Here is a 20,570-nt window from a genome sequence, read left to right on the forward strand (position 1 = left end):
CCCAAGAATTCCTCGTTCGAGCTGGCCCACAAGGAAAGAGCTCAAATAAAAACTCAAGATCATTTGCCTGATCCTCTGCTCGCCATGGATTGAAATCGTGGCAACTTTCCCAGAAGTGGTCAGCACTGGGTGACACACAAAACCAGAGGTTAAAATCACTGGGTTCTGTTTAGGAAAGACAGAATCCATCACCTCTAGATGAGATGTTCAAAATCATGAGGGGGCGGGACTAAGTAGATAGAGAGAAACTGTTCCCGCTTGTAAAAGGATCGAGAACGAGAGGGCACAAATGTAAAGTGATTTGCGTAAGAAGCAAACGTGGCAGGAGAAAAAGCTTTTTCACACACTGAGTGGTTCGAGTCCGGAATGCAACGCCTGGAAGTGTGGTGGAGGCAGAATCAATCGAGGCATTCAAGATGGCATTAGATGATTATTTGAATAGAAGGAATGTGCAGGGGAATGGGGAAAAGGCAGGGCCATGGCACTAGGTCATAATGCTCATATGGAGAGCCAATGCTAACACAATGGGCCAAATGGCCTCCTTCTGTGCCGCTAAAATTCTGTGATTAGTCCCACTATAAACTCATTGCGCTGATTGCATTTCCCTGCCCACCATCATTGAGTCATTGAATCCTGACTTTTTCACAATTATGAGGCCCTTGTCTGCTTGGAGTGAGGGCCTCAAAACTCTCCCAAAAACTGGGAGTAAAAATTCTAGTTTGCTAGAAGCCAGTGTGAACACAGGTGTTGGTGCTGCTGCCTGGTAAGGATCTACATGTTTATTGTCCATTTGGACAAAGGAGTACACGTGACATCCTGCATGTCACATTCTGCATGAGGATGGGGGCATTTTCATTCTGGTTTTGTTACATGGCTCATGTTTAATGGAACACTACAGTTATACATCTTTTTTAAGCTCTGAATTAATCCAAGTAACCTGATCATCATGTTTTAAATGCAAATAATCTTTGCTATAGGTTGACAAATTATCTCAATCTTTGCATTTCTAGCCTTGCTTTCTCAGTTAGAATGGCTCACTTTTCGATGTATGTGCCCTCATTTCATGTGATTGTCATTTCTCCCACAAGACAATTAATTTTGCAAAAGAGGTCACCACCAAGCACATGGGATATTTTTAAAGATGTGTTATAGCGAGACAAATTGTATTGATTTAAGACAGGAGAACCAATATATCTTTCAATTTTATGATCTACCAACATACATAATACATAACTTCACTTAATTTTCCGTTTCATTTTGAACAAATATATAGAGCATGTGTTGTAACTCTTTAAAATGAAGAGGGCATAAAAGCTTCAAAGCTTGGTCCATCATTGTTGTTGGTAGGGAGAGCAGAGTTAGAATTATTAGAGCAACACATGGCCAATGGAAGCCCAATTGTCCTTTGGGTGAAATGACTTTGGGACTTTACAACATGAAATTGGGACAAATTGTATGGCATTTTGAAGCAACCATTTCAAGTCAATGCCTAAAAATTGATTAAGCTTCAACACTTAGAAACTGGAATGTTACTAGTTATCTGCCATTTTTTTTCATATGGAATGTGGCTTAAGACATGGATTATAGAACAGATTTACAAGCCAACTAAGTCTGTTTCACACCACATAGAAGGAAAGAGGAGTGGATGGGAATATTATAACCTCTGTAAAATAAAATTCTAATATTCATTTGTTTGTTAATATTTTGTTATGGGATTTATTTTCCCTAATTTTGACAATGTTTGCTGGAGTATTTCAAAGTAATTGGTTATTCACTTCCTCCAAAAGATTATAAACACTGTAAAAGGGGTTTGGGGATTGGCAAAATAAGACTTATTTATAACAGGAGTTATTTTAATTAATAACCAACCAATCAAGTGAGTGAATAACGAAACCAAAACAATATTTCGGAGGAGTCCAAATTTGGATTCGTTCAGTTGTTAAGCTTAAACTGAAAAATATTTAAGTTGTTATTTTCCAGTTTGACTTTTAATTTGAAGCTGCCTCTTGATCTGCCCATATGCATGGAAGGAAAGAGAGAGGGGGACTGCATCTTTGCAGATGCTTTACTGTCCTCCTGACTTTTTTGCCTTTCACCATCTTCATGTTCATTTTTTCTGGGGGAGAGAAGAGGCTTCTATTTGAATTTGATTCCTACCAGTCCAGTGCTGGGTATGCATCTGTACTGTCTGATGGCATAGAGTGAGGGATTGGTATGTGTTTGATCCTTGGATTTTAAAATTGAAAATATTACAAATGCACAGATAATCAGTCAACATCTGTAAATTTAAAAAAGTTAATGGGGAAGGTCACACATCCATTATATGTCTTTTCTCTTTGCTGATTCTGAGAAACCTGCAGTATGTTGCCAGTATTTCGAGTTTATTGTTTTAGATTTCAAGTGTTTGTTCCATTTTAATATGTTAGCATGATTTATTTGACCCTTTTCTAATTAGAGGGCTGGACAAGTATCTGATACTTCATTAATTAACTTGCACCATCACCAAAAGGAATAGAAAGTGTTCTGATGAAAGTTGTCTTCAATTTTATTTGAGTTATGAAATCTGGCATTTTCAATTCAAAGAAAGAATAAAGATTTTAAACCTATTTTACTTAAGAATGCTTTTATTCTAAATTTGCAGATGAAAGAGAAGATGTTCAAAAGAAAACATTCACAAAATGGATAAATGCACAATTTGGCAAGGTAAGTTGAAACCACAGTCACTGAGGAATTCGAATGAGGCAAGCATATTAATGTGCCTGTGTGCTGAGTCTTTTTTAATTTAATCCTGAAGGTTTTGAACTGTATGAGGTGACACTTTTGGCAGTTCAGAGGCAAGTTAAATACTTGTCCATTGCATCAGCCAGCCTGGCTGTCCTAATGTACAACATACTTATCCCAACAGGAATTGCAAGTGGTCAGGACAACTTTAGGATGCCTATTTGTTCATTAACCTGTGTGCAAAGAAGCCATGATTTGGTTCCATGCCTTTCTCTCTCATGACAGAATCACCTAAGGAACAGAAAATATTTGCAGTTTTACAGCTTTGAATATTCAATTTCATGATCTCTAATCTGGAAAATTTATCTACCTCTAGAAACTAAGATTATATTCTTATTTCTTCTACCACTACCTATACCTCTGGCTATAAAAGCAATGTGTTTTGTCCTTGCCAAAGTTAAGGATGCCTAGGCTGGGTAATGGAATATTTTATCAACTTTTTCCTAAATTTTTGGCATCTTACACTTTCAGGAAAGACAGGCATAATGAGGTACAGAGCAAAGCTCCTTCAATTCTAGCTTCACAGCAGTGCTTGACTCAAGAGGGACACCTTTCTCTGCACTTATCTGAATTTCTTTGCCTCCCCCACCCCCATTCTAAACACCTTACAGCTTTTGAGTGAATTTGAGATTTGCTGCCAGATTATGTTATTCTGTGCAGCTCGTTTGGATTTAGATTACCCAAACTAATTTCGTATTGGACTACTTTGAAACAGAGGGAGCTTTCATACCTAAACCCTAAAAGGTATGGATTTGAACCTAAATGCTGGAGAAAAAAGTATTCTACTTTAAATTAGAATGATATTCAGTTGCTTGTGAGGAAATTTTAATAATTTGTCTCAAATACTGAAAACTTTTGCTCCATGGTTTTTTTTTAGGGCTAATGAGTATATTTTAGCATGAAGGCTTATAATTGGCAAGTGAAGAAGAGTCCTGGCCTTAGGGGAAACTTCTTAGTATCTCTTTAAATGTACATCATCCTAATAACTTAGAGGTATAATCTAGCTCTTTGACAGATGATTAAGATAACAAGCTTTGAGCAAAATGCTGTTCCGTAATTTTAAACTTTCAATGCCCACTTAAGGAATTTTTAATATTGTAGCCAAGCTCCTCTGAAGAATGAAGGAAGTTGCTACAAAAAAAGAGTATTAAATTGTCCTAGAACTTTCCAAATTTGACCCCATTATAATCAAATAGTAAAATAAAAGAAACAAGCCTTTATTGATGGTGGTTAGGCAGTGGACTGGATCTTACATTCCCCTGCTGTCAGATTTGAAGGTGGTGGTGGGGGGGGGTGCTCGTAAAATCCAGCAGGTTGCCTTCCCACCCGCTCACGGCCTGTCTGACATTTTAAGGGTTGGGGGGTATCGTTGAACCGGTCCACCCACCCTTGGGTCTATTGAGGCCCTTAAGTGGCCAGTGGTATTGGGTAAATAGCAGGGCAACCTCCTTTGTGGATTTCTGGACCCACCAGAAGCACTCCCTGCTCAAGGTCATCTTTCCCCCTTTACCATGATCCCTGGCCTCTCAAACCCTTCCTCCATCATGCCCCTTACCAGGACCTCTGAGCCTGACTCAGGCGAGACCCCGGACTTACCTCTATCCGGGCTCCACTTTGTTGGAACTGCCTGTAGTCCCAGTAGTGACCACCACTCCCACATGGTGCTGCAGGGACAAAGAGCTGCCAGCCATCTGATTGGCTGGCAGCTCTCTAAGGCAGGACTTCCTCCCACGATATGGATGCATGCCTCACCTTAAAGCAATTAACGCTGCTCTCTGTGTTAAATTGCTGTGGGGCAGCTGTAAGAATTGTGAGCAGGCTCACCACCAACTTATTAGCTGGGAGTGCCGGGGACCATGACATTCCATAAAATCCAATCCTCTGATTCTGGGTTAAGAAATAAGGGATCTGTTACTTTTGTGGGAATACACTGCAAACTGCTGAATATTGGAAAATCAAAACTGAGATTTGCAAATAGGTATGTAAAGAGGTTTGCAGTTGGAATAAGGTAACTGGTTGTGGTAAAAATAGGAAGGGGATTTTAGATTGCATCCAGATCTGGTTCCTCAATTATCTGTGTCCAATGTAGAGAAAATCAGTGACTTTAAAGCAAAACAATTAAGTGACCTAAGGTTAGGGGACAATTGGGAAATATTGACCATGATTTAATTAGGCTCACACTGAAAATAGATAAAGAGAAAGATGAATTGAACTTAATGAAGGGATTGTCCTGAAAATGAGCTGTTTTGGGATGGGAATAAACTATGTTCAGAGGTTTGAAAGTGACAAGGTGCTAACATACAATGAACCAGCGCTGTGAGTTATTTAAATGTGAGATGAATAAACTGCAGGTGAAGTCCATTCCATCCAGGAGTAAAGAGGGTGTGGGCAAGATTTGCTCTCCCAGGAAGGGAAACAGAAGTCTGGACTATTTCTGTGTTCCAAACCTGACCTTGGGGGAAAGCAGGGTTGATGGTGGCCAATTAACAGCAGAGGCCAAGCTCCCATCCAATGAAAGTTGGCAGGCAGACTCTCGAAGCTGAGGGGCCAAACAAAGGCCTTTCACTAAGAAAGCTGAGGGAGGCTGCAGAAAGAGGTTAAGTATGGGAGAGGATGCGTCAAGATGGAGGCACCATCTCGCAAACATTTTCAAAATGAAATTAAAAAATTAAATCTTGCAGTTTAGGTGACCACTGGTGGTGTGAAGTGTGGGGAATGGGGGTGAACCCCTTTACAGGGTGGCCTGCAGCTTCTTCTGCACCTGGGCAGGCAGGGAGGGTCTCTGAATCTTCCTGGAGTCCGGGGTCCCTGGCCTGCTGCAGGACCGCTGCCTCCAGGCACCTAAGCTGGTTCCAGTCACCTGCAAGGACCAGGAGGTTGATTGGAAAATTCCAGTCTGTCTCCTTTAATTTTCCTCAATAGGCCTTTAATTGCCTATCGCATGTGGGTTCAGAGCCCTGTTGACCCCCCCCACCCATGGATAGTGATGGACATACGGAGCCAATTCTGAAATTACTTTTTTGTTTTCCACTTGTGTTTTATGTGGCCCAGACAGCTCAAGCAATGAATGGCTATACTATTGTCTAACATAAACATTCCAGTCTTGGGCTTAAGAAAATGCAGATGACGGCCTTACCAGGGGTAGTGACAAGTGTTATGAATACAAACTTTATAAGATTGTAATGTTTAGGGACAGTCTCTTTAATTTAAGGTAAAATGGAAGAACGATCAGGGTCAAGTGACCTTTCAATTCTGACTTGGGTGGCTTGATTGACTTACTGGAAAGAAGGTGCAAGATGTTCACACCTTTAAATAATGGTGAGAGTAGTGCTGACTGCGGGTAGACTGCTTTGATGTATGTTAATCTCTCTTTTATGGTGTGTTTGCGGGGAGGGCATTTAATTGGGCAGAAAGGTGGCATGTGGGGACCCTGCCACCATCCCGCCTCTGCCCTGATTAAGTTTGTGGTGGGGAGGCCTGTGGACAGCCTTCCTGTCCTGCTTCTAATTGAGGCCCTTAATGAGTAATTAATGCTCAATTAAGGGCCTCTTTCCACTGCTGCTGGTATTAACCCAGTGGCGACAGGCTTGTCGTCACACAGGAAGCACGACATGTAAACCTATGTGGGTTCCTTGTGGTCCCCAGGGGTGGTCCCTTGTGCAAAGGCATTTGGCACCTGATCACGGGATCTGGCATTGGGAAGGGGAGTGACCACTGAGAGCCGCATCCCTGTCCTTGCTGCCGATCTCCTTCCCCTGCAACACCCCACTCTACAAAACCCTTCTCTCCATCAGTCACCTCTGGCCTGGGTTGCTCGGCGACCCTGGGCCTCTGGTGGGTATCGTTCCTACAGTAGCCACCACCTCCCCCAATGGTGCTGCTGAACTCTGACCAGCAGCTCTCAGCAGACAGCACTCCTTCCCTACCACCACCACCGGGTTCTGATCCCAAGGAAGGCCTGCCTGTGACTTCCCAACTGCCTGATTGGTGCCTTATATTGGTGGGCCTTCCCTGAGGAGGAAACATGGATGCCTCGCTGGTTTCCTAGCTGGCGGCAGAGACCCCTATCCCCTCCATAAAATTCCTCCCTTCGTCTCCAAGCCACACAGAGTGGTGTGAGGAATGTCAGGCTTTATAAACAGTTACACTGTAGGTTGCCTGCTTAATTCCAAAACAGAATGGAGATAGAGTCTAAAAGGCCCATGTGACTCACGTTGTCATGGAGATGAGCTTTGGGAAGGGAACAGTCCATAGAAAGTCATTGTAACATCAGGTTACAGGTTTCTAAGATAGCCTGAAACTTACAGACACAAGTCAGTCTGCAGCCATCAAAGAGGCAAAGAACAGGAGATAGAGGCAGCCAGTCTTGAACCTGAAGTAGAGAAAATGCTGACTTCATTATTTACTGTAAAAGAACGCAGGCTGGAGTTCATGCTCAGATTGAAGGGGCTGAGTTTACAAGGATCTAAAGTAGGCTGGAAAGTTCACCTAGCTTGTGCTGGAGGAAAAGGAATCATGGTGAAAGTCAGTTCAGGGATTTGAAGTTACTGGGATGGAAAAGGGAAAAGGAAACAAGCCATCTGGAGCTGCGAATAACTTTGGATTGTTTCCAGGAGAACAAAACAACCACTTAAGGGACAGCATAACATGTAACCATGGCTTGGGAGTGTTAGTTGTGTTACAAGCTAAATGGGAAATTTATTTTCTGTAATGTATAAGTTGCCTACTAAATATTGTTTAAACAAACATGCTTTTGTTTGTTTGTTGCAGTAAAAGTCTTAAAGCCTGAAATCTTGTCATGCAATCATTTCAGTCAGTCACTGGAAATTCAAATACCTTTTTCAAAGTTACTGGTCTCTGTGGGGATCATAACATGAGGTTGAGAATGAAGTAAGGGCTAAAATGGGGAGAAGGGTATCAAAGGAGGTGAGGGTGTAGTTGAGCAGATTGTTACTGCAGAAATGTTATGGTGAACAGAGAGCTAAAGGCTAGATATTTGAGATCTTCAAAGTTTGGTTGTACGTGACTTGGGGAGGAAATTTTTTCAAGCATCTGTTAAAGAAGAAAGTGAGTTTGGAAGGGGGAAGGGAGTGTGGTTGGAGATTGATTCAAGGGAGCGATCAGCAGTGCCTTATCTGTGATTGACACAATGGGAGTAGAGGGTCTGCGTGAGATGGCAATAGCATGGGGGTGGTTGTGAACATGGCTCATGGAGTTCATACATTGGGAAAGATTTAGGGATGATAGGAGGGCAGTGAATGCAGAGGAGAAAGAGCTTGAGTTGACATGGAGGTTGAAATTATCGAAAATAGGTAATCACTCAGTGTAGAGGCTGAAAGGGGAAAGCAATGAAGATGTCTCAGTGAGAAACTTTGTGACAATTAGGTGAGTGGTAAATAAGGATTTTACACAGAGCAAAACCACACTGATCTTGCTGGACTGGGCGGGGCCTATGCTCAGTTGTAATCAGGGAGGGAGGAGGCTTAATTATGGGGGACGGTGTCATTAGCTCTCAGCCAGGTTTCCATCAAGGTCATGATATTGATGCAGTCATTCACAGTAAGCTTATGCATGGCAAGGCCTGTTCACAAGTGAATGGACATTTTGGAGGGAGATCCATAGAGAGAGTGGTAGCAGGTTTTCTGTAAGAGTTCACAGGTTTGGCATTGGGAGGACTGAGTGGGATGGGAAGGAGGTTGGAAGGATTACCTCCCAGCAGGTGCACTGGGTGAGAAGTTAGAGAGAACAGGAACCCCTGCAGTTAGAATTACTGCAATGATGTGTGCCTCTGTGAGTCTTTTGGAGGATGCCAAGGGAACCACCAAGGGAAGTTGTAGGCTTATCTAAGAGGGGGTCAAGCCTGGGACAACAAAGGGGAAATCAAATGTCAAGGAGTCTATGAGGTCGGGGTAGGGATTTAGGAAGACATAGCTCCCAAGAGGGGAGAAATGAAAGGAGGCATGATGGCAGGATAGAGTGTTCTAGGAGGGGTAAGTAGAAAAGAAGAACAAAAGGCAGAAAAAAAAGCCAAACTGAAGTGATGGGCTTGGGTTTGGAACAGCAGCCAAAATGCACTCATGATTGACACTCAATTTACATTGACCTGCTTGCATAGCTGGAGTGGGATAGATGTGCCCTGGTAATAAACAGAGAATAGGGAGGAAACAATAATAGTGAGTCTAGAGTTAAAGTCAGAGGACCCATTCTAGAATAAAGTTGATGTAGATAGGGTAAAGTTAGGTTAAAGTCAGTTTGGAACATCAACAATCAAATGTCCAGTTTCAAAGACAGGCATTGAGCATGAGGGACTCCAGAAGCCAGTTGAAGGGTAGAGTGTTGGAAGACACATTTCTGAAGGAACCAAGTGGTGTGCAGAATCAGTAGTGGGGCTGAAAGATGGTGGTGAACTTGGAGGTCAAAGTAAGGTCCAAGGGCAACAGAGAAATGGACTTCAGCTCAGAAGAATGAAATTCTGGCCAGGTACCAGACTGTAGATGAAGATGAACAACCGGTGGGAAAGTTATAAGCTCAGTCAGTAACAGCAGCAGTGGGGGATGGGCTGTATCCTAGATTAAGTGACCTTAAAACTTAAGCAGTAGATCAAAGACATAGCAGATGAATTCTGCGGTGTAGTCTAGCGGAGAAGAATAGGCTTGATGTTCAGAGAAGTACAGGAAATTGGAAGGAAAATTTGAGCAAAGATCCAGTACTCTCTGATGAAAAAAGCAGATATGGTCAGGAGATGGGCAGTGGGCTCAGGTAACTAACTATAAACTAGCAGTTAACTTATAGTTAGGGCTAAAATACATCCAACTACTAGAGTCAGGGAACTCGAACAGTGGAAGAGAGGAGATTAGGAGAGAAAGGGCAATGGATGGCCAAGGATCAAGTTGTACAGCAAAGTAATTCCCTCCCGAGTGTCAGTCCGGGAGCTGTTTCGAAAAAACAATTGCATGGGGAGGTAACAGAAGACAGTAGGGTGTAAAAAAAAAAACAACAGGCGGCCAAAGAGAACCCTCCAGCAGCAACTGGAATCAATTGCAATGGGTTTCAATTATGGATAAATTCTCTTGAACCCAAGCTTGCCCGACTGCACAAAAGCTCTATTGAACATTGCTTCCTGTCTCTGACAATTCATCATGGCCACAATCTGCTGCATTTACATCCAAAGAAATAGAATCCATTCTGCATATTTTCTGAAGAGTATGAAAAACTGCTCATGCATCAACTTCAGTGAAAATCAAGAATTTATTCATTGTTCTTGTTACCAATAATACAGTTTTCGTCACATTTGTATCTTGCTTAGGTTCTTCTATCTGTTCCTAATCTGATGCTTCTCCAAAGTGCTATTTGAATAGACATCTGAGGTGGTTGGCTGCTTTATAGCTGTGTGAGCCTCTTAGTTGCCTACAAGAAAAACAAGTTACAGGCAAAATCCCCAGTGCTCTTACCTGGTCAAGTTGGTCCTACCCTCTTACAGTCACCTATATGAGCACTAAAGGGGGGACCTTTATTCCCTCTAAGTTGCATACAGCACCCCAGAGGGTAGTATTAAGGCTTCTCATAAGTTGTTCCATTTACGATACATAAAAAACATTACAGGGGACCTTGCTGGCCAGAGAACTTAGTGAGCTGCTTTCTTGAAAAATAACGAATTGCTATGCACAGCCACTAATCTGTGGGAAAGTAAACCTAATGGTCTTCTATGCTAATTGATATGACAGGCTAATTTTCAGCAATGGAAATATTGACATTTTTTTAGAGTCTCAGAGTGTGTTAAGAGATATGGAAAGAGACAGAAGGGCTTGTAAGGTTTTGTTTTCTCAATATTCTCACTTCCTTTCCTCTACTGAAGCTATTGATTAATGTTCAAGTCCACTTCATTCACTGGCCACCTCAGTTATTTTGTGTATCCAGGCGGTGTGTGTTGGCACACCAAATCAACTGTCAAGAACCTAACTTTGTGCCTGTGCACAAGTGTGCAAAAACACACAAGCACATGCACAGCCACCCTCTCTTAACTTGCATGTTAACATTTACACATTTCAACTAGCAGTTTTCAGCAGGGTTAACTGGAAGGCAATTTGGAATGGGCAGCTTGGCTTTTCCACCACTTTGCCACTGAGTACTGGAACTGATTGTAATGCCCCTAATGTGGCCATGCTAGATTTATCCCAGATAATTTCCTATTGTCACAAAAGCAAAATACTGCAGATTTAACCTCCAGCTAAATGCTGGTGGCGGCAGGATGACCCCCTTATGTGGGCACACAGGCCACCCTCTGGATTTAACATGCCCTCCTGCCTTCAAACACATTGCCTGGGAGCATTAAATCCAGCCCAGCATTTCAGGTCAAGAAATGTTAATTCTGCTTCTCTCTCCACAGACACTGGGTATTTCCTGCATTTTCTGATTTTATTTTGATCTTCTTATTCTTTTTGGCTAAGTTCACCATTGCGTAATGCATTTACCAACAGAACCATTGAGGAGCAGCAGTGCTTTGAGTGAGAAAAGCTTTATTTACATTTTAACAATCTTTCTTGAAAATATTGATTTTTGTTCCTGCTTCATTATTGAGCTTATGTTAAAAAGCCTGTCATAAAATGCTGCATCTGCCTTGCTTCCTTGGACAGTATTGTGTCTTGCTGTCTGTCTGAGAATGCTCCAATTTATTCTGTCTGTCCTACAGTACTTAATGTCAGCTAATAAAGTGTGGACTTAAAACGCATTTTAATGCCTGACATATTACTAAAATCAGGTCACTAGCCTTCAATCCAAGGTGGTCTGTAACCTGCATCCAGTATTTGTGGTTTAAGTGCTTTGATGGTAAGATAATTTGTTCATTATATGATGTTCTTTCACATATAAAACCTGTAATCTCTTATTTCAACTGTCGTCCATAGCTAAGGGCCAGGCGTAGGAACTTCCTGTGCTTGGCCAGAGCAATGAATCCTGTTTATGATGAGGGCCACCATCGTGGAGTTCTTGTTTACCTTTTGGGAAATGTGTGCCTCTCGTCAGATGAAAGTTAACCCCACTCCTGTTTGAGATTTAACTAAAGGCTTCATATCATCAACACAGGTTTTGAATTCTATGTAGCATCATAACCACTTGGGCATAATTGAATCTTAATGCGGAGTTTTCAGTTGGTAAATTCAATGGATTGGATAGAGTCCCGGTTAATCTAGATATGGTCTGTGGCAGCAGTGAGTTTAATAGACAGTATTACCTTTTCCCATTCTATGACTTCTTCTGTTTGTTCTATGTAAAGCAGGTGACTGGGATTTTGAAGCATTCGGGCAATGTCATCAGCCAATTGAATCATTTCACTCAAGGACTTTACAGCAGTTTTGTAAAATCTATATAAGGGCATTCAATGCCTGATATGCAGCAAAGATTGACCTAATTGAGCTGTTGGAAGGTGCTGAGCGAAAGCAGGTTGCCTTTTCATGAAGTGACAGAAAACGGGAACACAGATTTGTTTTCAGGTTGAGCTTGCATCCTTCCTGGCAGTTGGCTTAAGAGCAGCTCTGGGAAAGGCCTAGGAGCATGTTGCCTGTCTGCCCTTTTAGTTGTAGGAGCTGTCTGGTTTGGAGAGAAAAGCCAAAAAATAAAAAATAAAATTTTTTAAATCTGTTGATTTAAAAAAAATGCAGCCTAAGGAAAGTTACAAATCCAACACACGTCCATACTTAAACTTGTAGATATAGAAATGTAAAGTAATGCAATTTTCTTTAGTCTGTTAGGAGGCATTTGATTAGAATGATGATAGACGGTGAAGTATTGAATGATCATCTTCATTTGAAATGGAAGTGAGAGCATACAGAATGTACAGGTAACTTGATAGTTAAGAGAATACTAAATAAGGGATTATTTTATCTTCTTTCCTTTGCATATTACTGTAGAGGCTGTTTTGTATTACATTTTTTACAACCTGACATTAAACAGGTCAAAGAAAATGAAGCACCAGTATTTGGAGTAAATGTCAATACTTTATGTAGCACATTAAAATGGCTATTTTGGTTATTAATTTGGTCCTTTGTGCGCAGCAAAACTGAAAATTAAAAACCAAATAAATAATGTTAATGTGACATTTTTCAAATCTTAACTGTGCACAAATCTTTTTGACTGTTTCTTATCGGATGAGGCCAATTGAAGTCTTTGCCTAGCCAGGGTGCTAGATAAAGACTTAATCTGTTTAATTTGGAAAGGAACAAAGATCCCAGCCTGCTTTGAGAAATATTTTACATCTGCCCAGATTACCCTGTTGTCCATTGTTGCTTTCAAGGCAATGTGAACCCTGATGTCTAATACAAGCTATGAATCTAGGGTGTGAATGGAACACCAAACCATTGTGCCTCACTATAATGTAACATTTTTAATGGTAATTAAAGTTTAAATGATGCTTACAGGGACTGTAACTTATATCATGTCTTGTTGTTCACTCTAATACTCCTTGCTAATTCATGTCTTCAAATTTAATGTAGGGTGCTTCATCCTTGGCAGTTTGGATGATTTTAATATTATGAGAAAAGAAAATACTGTTGTCAGAAGACTGATCTCTATAAAGAGAAAGATGCACTTGGTAGTTGTAGGGACACCTGACTAAGATAAATCCATGCTAGAAAGACAGTAGGCTGTGTTAAGTCTAGTCATATTTCCAACTGTCTAATTAGGCACTGTGGAAAGAGTCCAAGCTGTCCAAATTAGACGACCTGTCAGCATAATAAAAATAAAGGCTGGACCAGTATTGATGTTCTTTCACTGGATGTCACCAGCACATTTAGTAAATCCTATTAAATTTCTCAAGCAGGCTAAAGACATGCACGGGTATAATTTTGTCTTTTTGCTATTTATGTTGTCTTCAGCTGTATCTCTATTTGAGAATGACGTCAACTCAGAGCTGCAAGTTTCTGCCGTGGGTCTTCATGTGATTTAACAGGCCGAGTCTTGACCCACAGATCTTTGGACATATGGACATCTCACAAGGTCGTGGGATCTGGAGTGCAGGATTTTCTTCCTTTACTTTCCTTCTCTGCTGCTGCTTTGCCTCATCATTAAGCGTGTTGCAGCTTGATGGACAAATTGTCGTCGTTTTGAACGATTGGTAGCAAGCTCCTCCCAGTCATTAATGTCACTGCTGCTACACTCCAAAGAGAGTTTCATAGTGGCTGGGATTTTCTTGTCGGCGAGCGGGGGATAGGGCGCACTCACCGGCTTGTAAAATGTTGCGCGGTGACATTGGGTGGAACTCCTGATGTTTCCGTGCCCCATTTAAATTTTCAGGTAGGTGGGGGCTCAGCAAAATAAGCTGTTCACCCTCTGACCTGTCAATGGCCAATTGAGGCCATTGACAGAGTCATTTAAGTAACTAATGGACCTGCCTGTCCAACCTTAAGGTTGGCGTGCATGCCAGGAGCCCTGGTGAACTTTAGAAAAAGCATGAATCTTGTCTATGGATGAGCTGAGATTTCATGTAGATTTTTAAAAATTTAATTAGTGTTTTTAAAAGTTTTGAACATGTCCCTGTCGGGGGGCAGAGGTGAGTATGGTGGACATTACCAAGGAGAAGGTGCGAGGAAAACTGAAAGGTCTGAAGGTGGATAAATCACCTGGACCAGATGGATTACACCCCAGAGGTCTGAAGGAGATAGCTGAAGAGATAGTGGAGGCATTAGTGGTGATCTTTCAAGAATCACTCGAGTCAGGGAGGGTCCCAGAGAACTGGAAAACTGCTAATGTAACCCCCCTGTTTAAGAAGGGAGTGAGGCAAAAGATGGAAAATTACAGGCCGATTAGCTTGACCTCGGTCGTTGATAAGAGTTCATTATTAAGGATGAGATTTCAGAATACTTGGAAGTACATTGTAAAATAGGGCAAAGTCAGCATGGTTTCATCAAGGGGAGGTAATGCCTGACAAATCTGTTAGAATTCTTTGAGGAGGTAACGAGTAGGTTAAACAAAGGCGAGCCAATGGATGTTATCTACTTGGATTTCCAGAAGGCCTTTGACAAGGTGCCGCCCGGACGCTGCTCAGTAAGATAAGAGCCCATGGTGTTAGAGGCAAGGTACTAGCATGGGTAGAAGATTGGCTGTCTGGCAGGAGGCAGAGAGTGGCGATAAGGGATGCCGGCCAATGACTAGTGGAATTCCGCAGGGGTCAGTGTTGGGATCACAACTTTTCACTTTATACATTAATAATGAAGGAACTGAGGGCATCCTTGCTAAGTTTGCAGATGATACAAAGATAGGTGGAGAGACAGGTAGTATTGAGGAGACGGGGAGGCTGCAGAAGGATTTGGACAGATTAGGAGAATAGGCAAAGAAGTGGCAGATGGAATACAACGTGGGCAAATGTGAGGTAATGCACTTTGGTAGGAAGAATAGAGGCATAGACTATTTTCTAAATGGGGAGAGAATTCAGAAATCTGGAGTGCAAAGGGACTTGGGAGTCCTAGTCCAGGATTCCCTTCAGGTTAACTTGCAGGTTGAGTCAGTGGTTAGGAAGGCAAATGCAGTGTTGACATTTATTTTGAGAGTACTAGAATATAAAAGCAGGGATGTGCTGCTGAGGCTTTATAAGGCTCTAGTCAGACCACATTTAGAATATTGTGAGTAATTTTGGGCCCCGTATCTCAGGAAGGATGTTCTGGCCCTGGAGATGGTCCAGAGGAGGTTCACGAGAACGATCCCAGGAATGAAAGGCTTAACATATGAGGAACGTTTGAGGACTCTGGGTCTCTCCTCAATGGAGTTTAGACGGATGAGGGGGGATCTGATTGAAATTTACAGAATACTGAAAGGCCTGGATAGAGTGGACGTGGGGAAGATGTTTCCATTAGTAGGAGAGACTAGGACCCGAGGGCACAGCCCCAAAGTAAAGGGAAGACCTTTTAGAACAGATGAGGAGAAACTTCTTTAGGCAGAGAATGGTGATCTATGGAATTCATTACCACAGAGGGCTGTGGAGGCCAGGTCATTGAGTGTATTTAAGACCGAAATAGATAGGTTTTTGATTGGTAAGGGGATCAAAGGTTATGGGGAGAAGGCGGGAGAGTGGGGTTGAGAAACTTATCAGCCATGATTGAATGGCGGAGCAGACTCGATGGGCCGAAAGGCCTAATTTCTGCTCCTTTGTCTTATGGTTCCAACTCGTGACAGTGTCACGTGAGGGGACATGTCAGGGAATTTTTTTTTCTATTTTTAATATTTTTTCTTGTACAGCCAATCTCCCTGAGGCAGCACTTAGCCTCAGAGAGATGAGTGCACTCTTTTGTATGCAGGTGAGAAAGAGTGCACTCTTGCTCAGGGAATCCTCCTCCCCCCCACCCAGCCCGCACAGGGAGCGCATAGTGCTTCCATGCAGATGTTACGCTGGGCGGGCCTTAATCGGCCCGCCCATGTAAAATGGCAGCACGGCACTGCTCAGAGGCATGCCTCCATACGCCCGCTCTTAAACTCTCCCTCCCCCCCAACACAGAGGGGAAATTCTGCCCAGTGTGTCCTCCCCTGCAACGCTAGCGTTTAAGAGTTGAGAAAACAGGACCTGGCAGGAGAGATGGTTTTTGGCTACCCGGACACTGTCTAGTCCGTCGTAGTTGGTTTTGCAGGAGTTTTGCCTTAATGCTTGTGGAGATGGTTTCAAGAATGGCACTAGCGTTTGTTTGACTGTCCTCCCATTGAACCCAGAGGAAGTGACGGAGGCACTGCTGATGGAATTTCTATAGCGCTCTTACTGATACACAGTCCAGAAAAGGTTGCTATTTATATATGGATACTTCATAGTTCGTAATTATGAATAAAAGCATACTCTGTGAAGGCAGAACACCATTATGGGCTCTCCAGTATAAATCCTTGAGAATTGGGAGTCTGTGTGAACCAGTCTCAGATTCTTGGATGCTCAGCAGTTGTGGAAATAATGGAGAGGTGCTGAAACATTTGGGATCTGTGGAAAAGTCTTGTGCTGTCTGGAAGAGTTCTGTCTTCTTCTGTTTCAAAACTGCAGATGTGTTGAAGTGATTCAGCGCAGAACTATGGAATCTTGAAAGGAGTTGTTTGTTCCATGTTGACATTTTAAGCCCATTCCTTTTGAGATGCATGTGCTGATTTTTATCAAAATGTGTTCTTGGGATCCTGGCGTTGCTGACGAGGGCTGCAAATCCTTCCAACACACTCCAACGGCAGATGGTAAGAGCGGGAGGGATTTTTGGTCAGTCATGTGATGGAAAGAATGTCAAAGCGTCTGCCATCACTATCTATGGCTTCAAACTGCAACATGCATGTAAATGTGCATGTTACCACAGCAACTCAGACTCTGAGTGAACTCTAACACACCATAATGTCTCATGGAATATGATATTTCCTAGATGCTGGGATCAGCCAGATGGATTGCAGTGGTGCTGCACATTGCTGTGTACCTCTGATGAATTATGTTCATAAATAACTATTCATAGATTTTATTCTCCTTACAGCAACTGAACTGGCTTTGTGTCATTGAGATGGGAATTCAGTTTTGTGGCATGTATGTCACTTATAAAGGTCCTTCTAAATGCAAGTTTTTTGCTTTCTTTCTCAGCATATAGAGGAGGATCCTGAGTAATGCCTGTTATATTACGTAAAGAATTTGTTCCATTTTACTGACCATGAATAAATTTGTCCAGGCATTTACAGCAAGCACAAAAGAAAAAGAAAGCCAATGAGTAACATACATTATTCCATCACACCTCATAAATCACTGTCATTCCTGATCATAGGAGCAGTATATTATAGACAGGATGTTTCAGTGGGAGAATGGTTAATATTGCAATGCATCTACTTCATAATCTGCTTATTTTACCTATACATATATTTTAAACTCTTTACCTTTGTGCATCTGTTGAGTTTTAATGCCTTTGCATCTACAACCTGACCTTTCTATAACAGATCAGGATCCAGAATAATGTATGATATGGTCTTGTTGTCATTGTATCTGGTTGTCAGGACTGTGAGTACATTGGATTGAGGAGCTGCCATACTTGTATCTCACAATCAAATCATCCCTTATGGAAGTTGTACTTGGATTTTATATAATTCCTGAATACTTTGCTCCAGAACTAACTGCACCCCTACTCAAGCTGGCATCTATTCAACAATGTGGAAAATTGCTTAGGTATGCTTGGTCTACAAAAAGCAAGACAAATCCAATCTGGGCAATTGCTGCCCCATCATTCTACTCTCAATCATCAGCGAAGTGATGGATGGTGTCATTGACAGTGCTATCAAATGACACATATGCAGCAATAGCTTGCTAACCAATGCTAATTTTAGATTCTGCCAGAGCTGATCAGTTCAAGACCTGCTTTGGACCTTAGTCCAAACAGGGACAAAAGAGCCAAATTCAAGAGGTGAGCTAAGAGTGACTGCCCTTGACATCAAGGCAGAAATTGACCAAGTATGGTATCAAAGAACCCTAGCAGAATTAAAGTCAATGGGAATCAGGGGGAAAGCTCTTCACGGGTTGAAGTCATATCTAGCACAAAGCAAGATAGATGTGGTTATTGGTGGCCAGTCTTCTCTGCTCCACAACATTGTTACATGGGTTCCTCAGGGTGGTGTCTTAGATCTAAACACCATTTGTTGTTTCATCAATGAGCTTTCCTCCAATATAGGGTCAGAATTAGGGATATTTCTGATGACTAAACAGTGCTCAGTACCATTCACAACTCCTCAGGTACTGAAGCAGTGCATGTCCACATGCAGAAAGATCTAGACAACATTCAGGTTTGGGTTGATAAGTGGCAAGTAACTTTTGTGTCTCACAATTGCCAGGCAATGATCGTCTCTAACAAAAAAAATAATCTAATCATCTCCTTTTGCTGTTCAACAGCATTACCATCGCTGAATCTCTTACTATCAACTTCTTGGAGGTTACCATTGACCAGAAAATCAATGATATAAATACTGTGGCTAAACATCAAGTCAGAGGCTGGGAATTCTGTTGTAGAATCTCACCTCCTGACTTCCCAAGCCTGTCCATCATCTACAAGGCACAAGTCAGGAGCATGACTGAATACTGTCCACTTGCCTGGATGAGTGCAGTTCCAACAACATGCAAGAAGCTTGACTCAATCCAAGACAAAGCAGCCCATTTGATCAGCATCCCATCCACCAACCTAAACATTCACCCTTTAAACCACTGGTGCATAGTGGCAACAGTATGTACCATCTACAAGATGCCCTACAACAACTTGCCAAGGCTCCTTTGACAGCCACCTCTACCACCTAGAAGAACAAGAGCAGACACACAGAACACCATCGTCTGCAAGGTCTCCTTCAAGCCACACATCCTGTCATGGAATTATATTGACGTTCCTTCTCTGTCACTGGGTCAAAATTGTGGAACTCCCTCTGCGATGGCACTCTGGGTGTACCTGCACCACATGATTGCGATGGCACTCTGGGTGTACCTGCACCACATGGATTGCAGTGGTTCAAAAAAGTGGCTCACCACCACCTTCTGAAGGGCAGTTAGGGATGGGCAATTAATGGTGATTTGCCAGCATCGTTCGCATCCCACTACTGAATTTAAAAAAAACTTCAGAACATCTAACTCATTAATTCCTGTAGCCTTTCAGCATTTTTTTCCCATTGCAAAGAGAATAGAGTTAACTTATTTTTCTTCTCCACTTTGGACACTAATCACCATTTTTCAGTGCTTAGTATGTTCCACTTATGCGGTGAAGCTACATATTTGTTAGAATATACAGGAATTATAATAAAATTTGTAAGACCTTTGATAAAACTCCATGGAGAGTTAAAAATGTAAATCTAAAGAAGTATATCATGTTTTAAAGATAATATAGCAAGAAATTTTAATATTACTGCTAAATTGAATTTCTTGATGTATTAGTTTTTGTTATGTCCTTCTGAGTTTCATCATTACTAAAAGGATGCTGTTCCATACCTGTATGTGTATGTTCATAAACCTTGGGCATTTAAATCAAGACTGTCACTTAAGTACAGTTTGGATGAAACCGTAAATCAAGACCCTATCTATTCTCTCTGAAAGACGTATAAGATCCCATGGCAATGTTATGCAGTGGAGCAGCAGAGTTTTTCCCAGTGTTCCAATCAATAATTTTCCCTCAAACGACACCTAAAAACAGATTATCTGGTCATTTATGCCATTGCTGTTTGTGGGAGCTTGTTGTGTACAAATTGGCTGCTGTGTTTCCAATGTTACAACAGTAACTACACTTAAGCTACTTCATTAGCTGTAAAGTACTTTGCAACAATATGAAAGGTGCAAGTACAAGTTTTTGCTTGTTATATATTTGTTATTGCAATAAATTATCAATGTCTGTGATGTAACATGTCTCAAAGCTTTCAAATAGGTTATCAGTTGAAACTGCAGTTATTGCAGTGCTGAAAGCTGTGGGGCTTGTGTCTAAGGAGAGTCTTTTGTTTTTGTAGTTGTCGCACCCAAATTTTCTGCTTCAGTGTAGTTTCAAAAATATCATGAGTGTTATGGAAGACTGATCTAAATGCTGCTTGTTAATAGAATATCTAATATTTATAGATAATAATTACAAGTCCAGTCTTTGGTGCTGCTTGTTATATTCCAGAAAACCAGTAGGTGAAGGGTGATAATTGTGCCAATTTTTTGCTTTGCATTTGTTTACAGTGAAACATTACAAGCATATACCTGCTAACTCGACCACACTACACACACGTGCTGAAGGAAAACCCCAATTCATGCCCTCCACCTGCATATAATTAAACACAATTGATATACAATTAACAATGCTTTC

General features: G+C 41.7%; 1 protein-coding gene across 1 annotated transcript in view; it reads left to right on the forward strand.

Moving 5' to 3' along the window:
- Positions 1 to 20,570, forward strand: part of dmd (dystrophin) — a 1,748,406-nt gene that overhangs the window by 188,487 nt on the left and 1,539,349 nt on the right. Inside the window, exon 2 of the mRNA XM_041212034.1 lies at positions 2,642 to 2,703. Coding sequence (XP_041067968.1) covers positions 2,642 to 2,703 — 62 coding nt within the window. The remainder of the gene's footprint in view (positions 1 to 2,641; positions 2,704 to 20,570) is intronic.

Source organism: Carcharodon carcharias, chromosome 18 (assembly GCF_017639515.1).
Source record: "Carcharodon carcharias isolate sCarCar2 chromosome 18, sCarCar2.pri, whole genome shotgun sequence".
Taxonomy (NCBI): domain Eukaryota; kingdom Metazoa; phylum Chordata; class Chondrichthyes; order Lamniformes; family Lamnidae; genus Carcharodon; species Carcharodon carcharias.